The 14,285-nt window shown below is 43.1% G+C and overlaps 2 protein-coding genes across 2 annotated transcripts in view; one reads left to right on the forward strand and one right to left on the reverse strand.

The window, feature by feature from the left end:
- COL4A1 (collagen type IV alpha 1 chain) overlaps positions 1-9,583 on the reverse strand; it is a 127,880-nt gene extending 118,297 nt beyond the window's left edge. Inside the window, exon 1 of the mRNA XM_051772804.1 lies at positions 9,284-9,583. Coding sequence (XP_051628764.1) covers positions 9,284-9,346 — 63 coding nt within the window. The 5' untranslated portion in view covers positions 9,347-9,583. The remainder of the gene's footprint in view (positions 1-9,283) is intronic.
- A 13-nt stretch (positions 9,584-9,596) lies between these two features.
- Positions 9,597-14,285, forward strand: part of COL4A2 (collagen type IV alpha 2 chain) — a 144,830-nt gene continuing 140,141 nt past the window's right edge. The window contains exons 1-3 of the mRNA XM_051772800.1: positions 9,597-9,698; positions 9,970-10,073; positions 10,211-10,271. Of these exons, the coding sequence (XP_051628760.1) occupies positions 10,030-10,073; positions 10,211-10,271 (105 nt within the window). The 5' untranslated portion in view covers positions 9,597-9,698; positions 9,970-10,029. The remainder of the gene's footprint in view (positions 9,699-9,969; positions 10,074-10,210; positions 10,272-14,285) is intronic.

Raw genomic sequence — 14,285 nt, forward strand, 5'->3', positions numbered from 1 at the left:
GTTAAACTTTCTCCTTGCTTCTCACTTTCATTTACACTGCTTGCTGTTCCCTGCTTTTCTCTAAATATTTCCACATTGATTCCAAAAACTGCAGCTGTTCTTAACAAAGATACAGCCCCAGTCAATACACTTCAGCTAAATAAAAAAAAAAAAAAGAGAGTTTAAAAAAAAAATTACTCATACTTTTCTCAAGTGAAGCTGTTATATTACAAGCATTTACGTAGTTTTAGTCTTCCTTGCCTATTCTTACAAACTGTGAAAAGATATGTATTTACAGTTAAAAAATCTTTTGAGTTTTGGCCACAATTAGTGCTTTCACATGTATCTTGGTTTTACAGCAGCCAGGATTTATCCTTTTTTATTCTGCTAGTAGATAACTGACTTACCATTGCCATAAAAGGGACAGAGCTTCAAGTACAATACGAAAATTCCTGGAATGCTTGAATCTACCCTCACTTAGCTGATTTTTCTCTTAATATGTGCACTAAGAATACAAACAATTAATGTACTAATTTTTCTTCAAACTTTTGTTCTAATTCTTTACAGCCCCATAAGTTCATACCAGCATAATTTTTTAGCCTTATTTGGCTTTCATTACAATCTTAGGATTTGTTTCAATGCTTTTAGATTAAGAAATATTTCAACAGAAGTCTTCAGCAGACTAGAAAACGTTTTCTTCAACTAGATAAACAACTAGACTAATGAGACCAAAAGACTTACAATATCCAGTCAACACATAGCTATCCAGTGAAAATGGGCTAATTTATTTTATCCCTTAACTACAATTGAAACATTTGTCACGATAAAGGAAAAAAGCAACAACTTTCTCATTCTGATTTCTGTATACTAGACTAAGTAGCCTATAAATCACCTATTAAAATAGAACCAGCTAATAAAACAATATATTTTCCCCTAAGTTAGTGATTATTTGTATGAAAGATGACATACTTCACTGTGAATTCCCGACAAGAATATCTATAGCAATAATCCTCATGTAAAAATGGCATTGATTATTTTGATGAATTAGAACAATTTCATCCACTAAACCAATTAGAAATGCTCTACCAGGTTCATGCCCTAGTGTTAAGAAAACATCCTCATGAACAGAAAATGTATGAGAGGGCACCATGACTAGAAGAAAGGTTGACCATTTTGGTGAAACCACATGTAGCCAGAGAGATTATAAATCTGACAGCAGCTGAGACAAACATAGGCAGAGAAAAGGCTGGACACTGGTGTTTAAAGGTGGTAGAGGAGAAAAATGTTAGTTGCCTCAAATAATTTTCCTCTAGCAAATGCTAGGGAACACTACCAGGCTTCTAGCACCTTTCAAGAAAGTTCAACATCTAGACCTGATCTGTGGCTTTCATCTTATCTCAATTCGGAGCTGAAGCACAGTTTGCAAACTCAAGCTGTTCAGCACATCTCTTCTGCTCCCACTTGAACAGCTGAGCAGGGTTCTCCCCTGGGGTAACAGACTTTATCTAAAAATTTATTTCTGCTTCCCAGTTGTAGCATTTGAAATGTTCTTTAAGGTATACATTGTTATCTACAGACAGGACAATGGATACTATGTACCACACTTAATCTATAAAGACTACATCTCTTTTGAATGCAAAAAAGCATTGTGACCTAACTCAATAGATTTTTAATTAAAACAGTCTAGTATTTCCTACCAAACCCAGTGTATTACACTAATTCTTATATTTATTTTATAACTTTGATAATTTCTTCCACTGGTTCTCTCTCAGCTGTCTTGAAAACTTTCATATCAAAATGCTGTCTTTGTCACTGCTACTAGCAGATGAAAGAAACAAAAAGATGAAAGAAAATTAATTATTACTTTGCAATTTGTTTACTCTATGCACTTGACAGCACTTTGTATTTTGTCCTTCACATTGTTCTGTTGAAGAAGCACACCCTTCCTCAGGCCCTGCAAGAGGCTGTCTGCCAGCAGCAGTAAAGGTGAAGGCAGCAGGAGCACACAGAGAGAAAAGGCAGAGGAAAGGAAGGGAACAGAGGATGTTTAGTAATTCTCTTGGATCCACCCAAAGAAACCCTTCAGCCTACATGAAATTCCATAAAAGTAGCTGAATAACTTTGCTAAAAACACAGTAACAGTTTGTATGAATTAAGTTGGCACATTGATGAAAAATCTTCTGCCATTTATTTCAGAACACCTGTGAGAACAGCACCCCTTTGACATGAAGGTAACGGAAAAAAAAAGGACACCCATTCTTTTCCAGTCTTCTCTGGCTTCCCTCATTTCATTTTTGGACTTTTTTTTTTTTTAAATTTTGTGACTGTAAGGCAAGCCAAGTAAAAAAAGAAGGAGCTTTTTTGTGGGCTGTGAGACTAGGCTGACTCATCTCCACCTGAGCAGATTCCCAAGCTGCCAGCTCCCACAGCACCTGCTGCCTGCAACCATTCCTCAGCATCCTGCACCAGAATTGCAGTGATGTTACTGAAACACCCCAGTACAGGTATAAAAGCAGGACTACAATTCTTATTGAAACTCATAAGTACAAGTTTTCAAATGCTTGATAACTCGGCAAATCAGAGGTGAAAAGGGATATTTCCTACCACCACCACACAATCACCTAAGATAAGAAGAGCTAACATAACATTAAGGCTTACAATGTTTTTGCCCGTGTCAGAAATACAATGAAAACAGGTGGAATGTAAGAGGTTTCCTAAAAAAATTCATATTTGAGATATTGAATCAATCAAAATGGTAATAAGTGAACCTTGAGCTGAACAGAATATAGCAGAAGTACAAGGGACTGGAAGCGGAAGTGCTTTTAAATATATACACTATACTTTTCTTTTTCAATTTAGAAAGTTTATCCAAACTCCTCCTTCTGTAAGAGAACATGTCAGAGATAAAGGAAGATTTAACAAACAGTTTTTTGATCCTTTACCTGTTTATACATGTCAGAGAGTACAAACAGACTGGTTTTTTGCACTGTCTACTTATATACTTTATGAAGAATATATCTGTCTTTTTCTTTACTGCAACTCACTTCAGATTACAATGGCATTATGGTATTAATTGACATACTGACAATGTTTTAACTTGTTCTGTATCTTACTTTCACATTGTCCAAGACACTGCTATATAAAGGCCCTTGGAGGGCTAATGCCACATACTTTTCTGATGTATTAAATCAACAAGAGTAATTACAGCCAGTCACAACCCAGAGAAGTCAAAAATTTATCTTCCCACAAGCATCATGAAATTGCAGCAGTACTTCACACCTTCAACTACTCAGTAAAGTCACAGGTTGCTCTTCCATTCAGGTCATAGCCCATACCCAAATTCTTCCCTTTGATCAAATCTTGTAAGGTGTTAAGGGCCTTTGTGCTGGGAATGTCAACGGAAATACTGGGAAGGGCACACCATGTAACTTTTAAACACTGAATGAAGCAAGTCAATTTATTCTCCTGTTAAGGTTGTTGAATCTTCCTTTGTTTAGTCTAGTTCTATAAAAAGAACAATATTCATAAGCCTATCCTAAAGATGGTTTCTGACATTTTAGAACAATCGTCTTAGTTGCCTGCAGGAGCCGTCCTACATTGCTCTATATAATCAAGGCAACTGACAGAATATACATCCAGCATAACCTCAGGCATTGTGTAACCTAAGGATATCCCAGGATTATATACACCAAGCAGACAAGCTGCAATGAAACGCTGCAGTAGTCCTGCAGGCATTTGATACAAACAGAAGCAGAAACTGTGCTACTTGGGGTGATGGTCCATGAACACAGAAAACAGCCTGTCCTTCTCTCCTGTCTCCAGCACCCTGTGCCATGATGCTGTAGAAAAGGTGGCCAGAGGGAGAGAGGAAGATGTTAGGAAGGACACCAGGGATAAAGACGTTCCTCTGAGAGCAAGGAGTCACCAGGTCTGACCCCTCATCCCCAGAAGCACCCATGCATTTTGCTGTGTATATATATTGAGTAAATGACTCCCACTGCTGGGATTGGAGAGGTGAACCCATGATCACCACTTCCCCAGCAAGCACTCCTCACCACAGGTTGGAAGGCCACACTCCTGCCCAAGCTCTCATGACTCTCTCTAGTGCACCCTCAGCTACCCTAGATCTCATACCCCTTACTGACGTGCTCTAACAGAATGACCCACTACTGTTGCTCTAACTGGAGAAAAGGGGAGTGCTGCACTTCTCTTCTTCACCAAACCCATTTCTCATTTTTCTCTGAACCCTTCTAGCCTGACAGGTGCTTGACTTACTGGCAATCATTTGGGTCTCCCCTTCTGGCCATGTTTATGGAATTGAAATGATCATGTCTCTCCTGAATTAAGACTTGCCAGGGTTTGTTAAACGTGCTCTTGGTATTGACAAACCCTTGAGGACATTCAGGGACAAGGATGCCAAATGGCCTCAGGGTACAGATGTCTCAGCACCAAAGACAGTGGCAGCCCTAGACATGAACGGCTGCAGAAGGCAGTTGCCCCACTCTGCCTTACTTCACTTGAGTGTGTTTTTACTAATGAAGGGCTGCCAATTATTTAGACTCATTCTTATTACTTCTCTTCAGCCACATGCTAAAAGCCCAGGTCATTCTTTTTATTTGTTCTTGGTTTATGTGCCCTGTACATCTTCATCTCAGTAAATCATGTTTTTAATGAAAAGATAATTGAAAATTGTTCAGATTAGTTGGAAGCAATTATATTCTTTCTGCTTTTGACCTAGAATTGCATATGTCAGAGTAAATCCCCAAATATGACGTAAAAACAGGAGAGGTGACACAAGGAAGGCATGAGGACAAAACAAAAGAGCTACCTGTGCCTGGTCGTGTACAGGGCACCGTTCCCCAGAGAGGGCTTATCCAGGGATAGGAACCTCCTGGCCTCCCACCAGTGTATCCCCAGCTGCCACCACATACTCAGCTCAAGTAGCACTGGTGGAATCAGCACTGCCCTTGTGGAAAAAATTATGCATGCTTTTATCACTGTTCTGAAGCACCTCTCCCTATTAGCTCAACAGAGCTTGTTCTCAGCTCTGTCCCAGCATGCATTTTGGCAAGACTAAAAGTGGAAAGGGAGATGGACTGGGAACTTGGAGAGAATGCTAAGCCCACTGCAGTGGTGGTCAAGACATCTCCATTCCGCTAGTGTTACGTGGCACCAGCCCACTTGTGTGGAAGGCAACTCAAGCGCAGCTGGAAGATCTTTCTCCACTGCAGAAAGCACAGGGACTGGCGCTGCAGCAGCATCAACAAGGTGCCGAAGCCTGATACCAGGATTTCAATGGCATTGTCATCTCTCAACCAAGCAGTACTAATGTTAGGAAACAGACGTTCTCCAAAGGAAATAGCAGGCTGAAGAGTGTCAGAAATGAGAGCCCCTGCAGAGATCCATCAAAACAAGCTTCTCCTGTAAGTGTCTCGTGGGAGCAGTCTCTCAGCCTGACCTGGAAACATCTTAATCTATTGCCCTGTCTTCCACTCTGCCCTCACTGTAATTTGAAAACAAATCTCCCGAGAATAATGTAGAATAGATTAGCTATAACTAATATTTTAATTATAATTGGTGAACATAAAAAAATTACTAAACTTCCAATGTCACATCTGGATACATTTTATAGTGTCCCATTAAAACCAATGGGAGCTGCAACAGAGAAGCTCCCTCTTTCTGTACTGAGGCACGTGATCCTGAGAGCAACTGGCTCAAGGCTGGCTTTGCTACATCAAATGCCTCTGTGAGAGCAGTCCTTCCAAATCTCCTTGTATGTATTTAATCACAGATATGTCAGAGATAAAAGCAATTTTTCACTCTGTCAGCCTTGACAGACTGCAGAATCACCAACAACAACAGCGCATGAGCTGCTTCTGCTACGTTTGCTTGCGTTCACAGGCATGGTCTCAAGTCTCAGTTAGTTACCCTGCCCAATCATAGCGCACATATGAAGAAACATTTACTATGAGGGTGACTGAGCCCTGCACAGGTGCCTAGGGGGGTTGAGCAGTCTCCATCCCTGGAGATATTGAAAACTCAGTGGGACACAGCCTTGAGCATTCTGCTGTAGCTGGCCCTGCTCTGAGCAGGGAGTTCGACTTGATGATCTTCAAGGTACCCACCAGCCTCAGCAATTCTGTGATGAAGGCCACAGGGAAATTTGGAAGACTGTGGCTGCACAAGTGCTATTAAAAAAAGACCTAGCTAATATAAGCTATTTTAGAGAAAGAAGGAAGGAAAGAAGAATCAAGCACCATTCTTTTTTTCTGGAGAAAAGTGGTTGCCCCATTCAGCCTATTGCAAAGAGTACTGCATACAACCTTGCCTATCACACAGTCCTCTGCTAACACAACTACTCTTTAAACGTAAACAGTGGGAACACGTTCATCTGAGGACAATGTGAGCACTCAGCTCTGCGAGCTCTCCAAAAGCAGAAGAGGTCCTGCCCAGGTGTACAGTGCTTCACACCACCCAGCCACAATCATGCAGAGGCATCAGCCCGACTCAAGAATCTCCAAAGATAAGCCCCTTGACCACCACCCACATGTGGTATAGTGCAGGCCAACAGCAGCCTCCATCATCACCTTTTGAGTGGTTGCTAGTGACAGGCAACAATGTGGAGTTGGGGAAAATGCCATAACTTTGACTGAAGGGCCACCCCTGAACAGCTGAAAGTTTACCTAAGGCAACAAAACTGCAAGGAGGTCAACTTCCACAGCATACTTGTGTTTCCTAGTGGCACTGCTAAGGAACTGTAAATCCACAGTCAGCTCAACACATAAAGAACAGTCAACTATGGGAATAGCTTCATAATATAATTAACAGTTCCAGGTTACATTTTAAGGAAACTTGATTTTAATAAAACAATTTATCCAGCACATACAGGACACTTGTAGAACAGAGCCTCATCAGAGTTGCTCCATAAGACTTGAAACTGTATAATTCATATTAAAGTTTGTATCTTCTTTTAATAAGCACCTCTTACCTACCTATAGTTTTCTGTCTTTGATTGACACCACGGTTTACCCAATGATTTCACTTTACAGCATAAGATGGGAACGTATCTCATAAATAGATATTTATACCTCTAGAAGTACCAAATTCAGAACTCAAATGTGAATCACTTACTTCAAAATATTCTAATTAATTAAAATTAATTATAACCTGAAAGGAATACAGTTTAATCAGCTTAATGCCAAGTGATGACGGGTGAATCTCCTAAGAGGTTCACCACTGAGTGATTTACTGCAACAACAGTAAGCTTGATATTATCAGCCTAGGAGCAACAGATAAGACATCAAAAGTTCAGTGTATCACTCACTTCAGCTGATTCAAGGCATACATACCATCCCCATAGCCACAAAAAGGTACGAAAACTCATCATAGAACTTAAACTTCATCTGAAACTGCAGAAAAGTTTAAAATAACCTGTGAGAAATTGAAATGTTCATGGTTAATGACTCACACAATCAACCATTTGCAAAAACAGGAGGGTGCTTTGCTCATGATGCACCATGTAACCATCCAGATGCAGAGGGCACACCCACCACCAGAGCTACAAGTTGGGTTTTGAGCCAGGTAAAGGACGAGGCAAATAAGCAGCAGATCCTGTGAGGTGGGATAATGCTTTTTATCATGCCAATGTCCTCCCTCATACAACTGGCTCAGGTTTGAAAACTCCCCTCCATGGAAGTACTGGGACATTCACATGTAAGCCTGAAGGCATTCATCCTTTTTCATGGGGCATAACTGGCTCAACTACACTTAACTGAGAGGCAGCTGCTGCCATGTCTTAGGTGTCATAAACCATCAAAGACCCCCAGAGTGCCCCCAGACTCATTTCTCAGGTCTTCCACCAGAGGACTGCATATGATCTACAGTGTTATATCAGACAGTACACCCCCAGTACACCCTGGGCGTGGGTGTACCTGGGCATTCCCTTGTAAACCTGAACATATTGAACCCATTGAACTCTACGTTTTGTCAGCTTTCCCCATACCCAAAGGACCACGACTGCAACTATCACTCCAACCAACAGACATCAAAACTGCAACAATCGAGTCTCACTGCTGGATCCATGGGTGGTGATATCATTCCTCTCCACTGTCTACTCTTATCCTTTCTCCCTCTTTCTTTATTTCTTGTTCTTATATATTTTGGTAAGCGATATCTTTATACTTTTATATTGTTATACTACTATAGATAATAATAACCACATAACCAAAATGGCTAAATACTTCCTTTCCATTGCAACCAAATTGTTCTGAAATAAGCCTGCCACGTATATATTATCAATGCTCATTTAGTGTCATTTCACTCTAATCTGTCCCAAAGGATCTATTATTAACAAGAACCTCAGTTACCTTGCCTTTAGGGGCAGGTTGCAACATAACCATTAAAATTATTAAAATATTAATACAAGATCTTACATTTATAGAAGGAAGCATGACAAAAATCCACGTGCCTATGCCTAATAACAAGTTTTCTGCACCCCTGAATTTCACTGATACAGTATCAACTTAACCATATGCAAGAAAACAAGGAGACAGAAAAAGATGACCTATTTCAAATTATTATGTCAACTGCCCTTTACCTAGAGGTATAGAAGAAACTGCCAAAATACTTCAGGAGCGCCAGGAAAGAGAGTCCTTAAAATTTAAGGACAGCAAATAGCTATTATCTCAGTGATAAAATTAGCTCCCTTAGCAAAACTTTCAGACTACTTGCATGCTTTCGATTTTACAAGTCTGTGCCACAATCTGGCTCCATCGGGAAAGGTGCCAAAACTCAGCTTTAACTATTAACATTAGGATCCTTCCTGGTCTCCAGCCTGCTGCCCGTCGCGGGGGTCAAAGGCAGCGCGCACGGCACTTTGAATCAAAGCGACCAACACTGATTTTTTATTATCGTTTCCTTTTTTTTTTTTTTTTTTTTTTTTACCGTGGAAACACAACTCGCTACTTTTAAGTCCCGTGTGGGTGCGTGCTTTATACTCCGTCCCCAGCCAGCGGCGCTCTGTGCCGAGCCGTGGGAGAGGGAGAGCGCGGCGGGGCCCGTCCCAGCCCGGACCCCGCCGCCAGCCCCTCGCGGTGCCGCCCGTTCCGCTCCGCGCCCGCGGAGGGGCAGCGGCGGGGCAGCCGGGCATCCCCGCACAGCCCACCTGGCTGCTCCGCCTTCCCGAGAGCGAGGGCCCCGCGCCGCTGCCCCGTCCCGTCCCGACCCTTTCCCGCGTCTCCCCGTGAGAGGGTCCCGCGTGGGCACCCGGTGGCGCAGCCCGAGGGAGTCGCCCCCGCGTACTCACCGCGGCGGAGACGGCGCTGAGCTCGGCGCTCAGCAGCAGCCCGAAGCCCAGCCAGAGCCGCATGCTGCCGCGCACCGCTGCGCGCCGTCGGTCCCTGGGCGGCGGGGCGCCGGCGGCTCACAGTGGGGCTCCGCGGGGCCGGCCCCACATGCGCGCCTCTCCCCTCCGTCGCGGCCGCGCAGCCTGCAATGCCTCGGGGGCGAAGGACTCGCCGTAAACGATGGGCGGTGGCAGCCCCCTCTCCTCCCCCGGGCGGGGACCTCGCCCGCTCCTGTTCCCCGCTGTCCGCAGTTCCTCCTCCTCCTCCTCCCCTCCGCGGGTGGCTGGCGGGCCGGGGGGGCGCGGGCGGAGGGGGGAGGCGCCGCTTGCTCGGCGCACACGGCCGCGGCCGCCGGGAGGGCTCGGCAGCGCAGCGGTGCGGAGCGGGCGCGGGGCCGGGCGGCGGGAGGGGCGGGGAAGGGCCGGGGGCGCTGGCTCTGCTTCTGCCCGGCCCGTCGGGGTCCGCGCCCCCGCGGGGGGCTGCGCGGCGCGGGGAGCGGCGCAACACCCCGCTCTCCCCCGGATCGGAGCGGCCCGGCCCGGCCCGGGCGGAGGGGCCGCTCCCTGCCCTGGCAGCGGCGGCGCTGAACCCGGAGACCTCCGGCGGGGGGAGCGGCGTTACAAGCGGGCTCTTCTCTGCCTTGTAGGGGCGACCGTCCGGCGGGAGGGAGCCCTGAGCCGAGCCCTCGGCAAGGGAAGGAGCGAAAATGGACATCTCGCAGCTTCCCAGTGCACGTATTTTCCTTTGTCAGTAAGTAATTCCGCTCGGCAGGCTTTTGGAAATAACTTTTTTAAAGTCGTATTGTCACCTTTAACTGTAGAGCGTTATCACGTGCTTGTTTTGTGCGAGCTTAAAACAATGTTGTCCTTATTCACCTTTCCCTGCAGGGATATGGGGCTTCTGTTGATCCTGATGGAAGTCGTGCTGTCAGCCGTCAGAGTGGATGCCGTAAGTAAAAGGTCTTATGACTTTTACTGAGAAGAGAGAAGGAGAAAGCAGTTTCCTTGGTACCAGAAAGTGAAGAACTGCCTTTTCCTTTGCCAGATGGCTTATCTATCATTCTATTAAAAGAAACAACTAACAAATAATCTCTGCAAGCCTTACAGATTGCTGCCTTTAACAAAATGATGTTTAACAGAGAAGCATAATGCTTCAAGTGTCAGGTTGTTTGAAGTAGTCAATTGTTAATTTTGCTCAGACTGGGTAATTTGTTAAAGCAATAATGAAACAAACACAGCAACTTCTTCATTTTATAAGAAAAGCACCAAAAATGCAGTGCAGTAAATACCGAAGAGTACCTTGGAAAAGTTAACCTGCAGAGGAAAAGTTCACTTAAGTACAGACCTCATCTGAGGACTGCGAAGCTTATTTTTACAAATCAGAGGCATGTTTATAAATAAACTGTTGTCTAAATGAAACTGTTAAATCCAAAAGTAGGTTTAAAGTGCTATATAGATGGTTGTAGCTATCCACCTGAAGTGTTGAAAAAAGCAAAAGTGATTAAACTCTTGCATCATTGTCACATGGATGTGAAAGAAGTGAGAGAAAACCTATATGGAAGTACAACATTTTCCTTTTACAAAGGTTGGTGAATTTCATGGAAAGATTGTCATTAATGCAAGTAGGCTTTGGATCAGGCCTAAATAGAGCAGACTAACATTGGTAAGGCTTGGCTTGTGGCTGCATTCACTGGTCAGCCACAAAGTGTGGGTAAGGCTCTGTGGTCATGTACAAGTGGGACCTTGATTACATTTTTTCAAAAGCTATCCTACTTACATTTTAATCCTACTGTTTGCAACTTTATGACTTTACACTCGTTATAACTATCCAATGTGGTTACATCTTTGTGGTGAGATGGCATACTGTATTAAGGAATAGGAAACAGTAGGACTTTTGCAGCAGGTGTTGTGACACATGATAATCTTGCACTCCAGCTGCAGTTGGCATGTAGAGCTTGCCGGTCAGTCTGTGTGGATGGTTGGTCTTTCCACAACATGTCTGAGCAAGAGCTGTCAGCCTGGGGACCCACAGGGAAGGAACAGAATGAGGACCTCAAGTGTCATGTGCTACTTGTCTTTGCCACATTTAGATACAAACATTGTTCTGCTGAGTAGCGCTGAATGAATGATAAAATTACCACGTGCTATTGAAACCAGAGCAGGCTGGTGATACTGCAAATGTTTTATACCAGTAATGATATCACTGGGATTAGTTGACATGAAACAGTGGCATTTGTGGTATGACCCTCCTTTTTATGAAGTTGTGCTAGAGTGTGCATAGCATGATACCTGAGTTTTAGCTAAAGCATGAACTAATTAATTCTCCTTCAAGTTCTTATTGTAGACAGCAGTCTATGGTGGTAAAATAGAGATATATTGAAGAGGTGTTTGAGATACCTCAGTTAGTGGATGCAGTCTGGTCATGGCCGCTAGGATCTTCACATTCTGGTTTTCCCAGAGAATCTTGGAAGAGTAAATTGACCTGCTTGAAGGCCTAATTTTCCAAAAGTAACTATTCCTAAGGTTGTGGCTGCGTAGGAGATGAAACACCACAGTGAATGTGAAGGGGGAAGTTTGGTCATGTTTCCATGAAAAATTGAGCTGCACTGCCACCAAATATTTATCCTATTTTCTACCCATATGCTGCTCCCTGCCCTTGGGCAGCCCAGGTAGTAGTTGTGTGGTGAACTGAATTGGAAAATTCCTTGTTTAAACTAATCAGGACCCCAAAGGAGAAGAGGGGTGAGAGCTAACTTTATCCCGGATCAGATCACCACTTGTATTCATAGAAACTTGGGCTGGCATGAGACTGGGAGCAGGCAGCTGGGTGTGGGAGGAGGGTTGGGCTTGCTCCTTGCAATGACAGCTCTGGTCAAATGTGTTTGCAAAGTAACAAAGTAGGTGTCTGTGTGAAGCAGCAGCACCCAAGTAATTGCAGGTGGGTTGCTGGCAGTCATATTCTTTATATTGTAATCCTGTTTGCCACACTGAATCTTATCCTATTTGTTACACAAATTAACATGGTAATGTTATGAAGTGTTTTATTAGCTTGGATTAAAAAAACCTGCTATGAATTATTAGAGTCTGTGAGACCAGGTCTTAAAAGTCACAGTTCCACCTGTAATGAGAGAAGCAGAGCTCCTGAGTTTGACAGCCATATATATGTGAATGAGTTAAAGCTGCTGGAGATAAGTGCTGTAGAATGAGTAAAATCACACATAGGAAGAAACTGGAATGAGATTAAGGAGGAAGCCAGGAAGGAGGGAGAGAGAAAGAGTGGAACTCAGAGAGTTTGACTGAACGTCTTGCCTGGCAGGCTGCTGCTAGCTGTTAGGGAGACGGATGTTTCTCACCAGGAAAACAAATGGGAGGAAGAAAAAGAAAGAGGATGTTTAAGATATCTGAGAACTGGGAGAGAAAATGATGTCTCTGGCAAGAGGAGAGGATGCTGGTTGCAGGCTTGAAGAACTAAGGAAGAGAAATCCCTGAAGGGAAATGCTAGGACAGACAGCCAAATGGAGCAGATCAGGCCCCAGTAATGTTTAGCACTCTTTGGCATATGCTGGGTAGTGATGTTAAAGACCTCAAATAACTTTGGAACTACTCTGAATTGTAGATTTGAGAATTCACATGACTTAAATAAAAGTAAGTAGTATTAACTACCTGAAGTTCAACCAGGTTTGCAGATTTCTTCTCCCTTTCTGTCCCTGCAAATACATTTAATCCAAAATATAATTCTTCTTTTTTTTTTCTCTTCAGAGAGAATATATCTTCTGCTAATGGTGATTTTTTTTCTTTCATCTTTCCCAAAGCACACTTTTCCCCAAGTAGTTTTGTAAGATTTGATTACTTTATTGGTGCCCCTTTAGTATATTTTTTTAAACTGCCTCTAACGAAAATTACTTTTTTCCAAGTTATATTCTGGTGGGAGCACTAGAATTCCAGAAAAAGAAGGAAATAACTGTTGGATCAAAGAAAGAAAATTGAGAGAGAATAAGTTTGAATAACATTTGCAAAAATAACTGCAAATAACAGATGACAATTGTAATTTTAAAAGGAGAACTAATATAAATATATAGAAAGAAAACAGAGTTGAAGTAATTAGTGAGATATAATTCACTTCTGTGAGATTGTAAGGGGATATATCATGGGGAATGTCATCAAAGTGGAAGAAGCAATAATCCTTAAAAAGAGAGAGTAAAACCATCAGCAATGTATTTTCTCCTATTGATTTTGTAATGAAATTAGATTGCTGACATGGGCGCCTAAGTTATTGCTCACAGTTAAAATGTGTCAATGCTCTGTGGCTGTCTGACATCCAGGTTGTCCCAGATGTGTCCTGTTTTATTCCATCTGGAAACTTTTGTCTGGTTGAAACAGGAGGACTTTTTATATTAACCCAGGATTTCCAGGCTGAAAGAAGCCAGGGTGGAGTAATCACTCGGCCCATCCTGCTCAGCATGTCCACTGTGAATGTACACACTGGGATCACAGTGTGAAAAATGTGATAGGGCAGACATACTGCCCCAATGATCTGGGAATGAGGCATCAGTCTGATGTATTGATTTCTTCTGCCACATTACTTAGTGCATGCAAAGCAAATCCATCTCTTCCTGGAAATACCAGGCTCTGTGTGCTGCTACCCGCACCTGTGTGGTGCTTCAAAAATAGCTTTGACTAGGAGATCCCCCAAAAAGAAACATTGCAATCCTATTTTAGAACAACTTCATTTGAGGTATTTCCACACTGGCAGACATGGCTTATCTATGTCTGTTTAAATAAGCATAGAGTTGGGCTTATCTTTGAGTAAGAGTGGCGTTCCACGAGAAAATCAGACAGAATAATGATACCTTGAAAAAAACTCCAACATTCTGGGGAGCCTCCCAGCGTATCTGATTGCTTTATTCAAAATTTCTTTGAACCCTGAAAGAATTATTGGATAGTTCAGAGAGGACTCTTTTTA

This window comes from Manacus candei, unplaced genomic scaffold, assembly GCF_025592945.1.
Source record: "Manacus candei isolate 608988 ecotype Guabito, Panama unplaced genomic scaffold, ASM2559294v1 h1tg000159l, whole genome shotgun sequence".
In the NCBI taxonomy this organism is placed as follows: Eukaryota; Metazoa; Chordata; class Aves; order Passeriformes; family Pipridae; genus Manacus; species Manacus candei.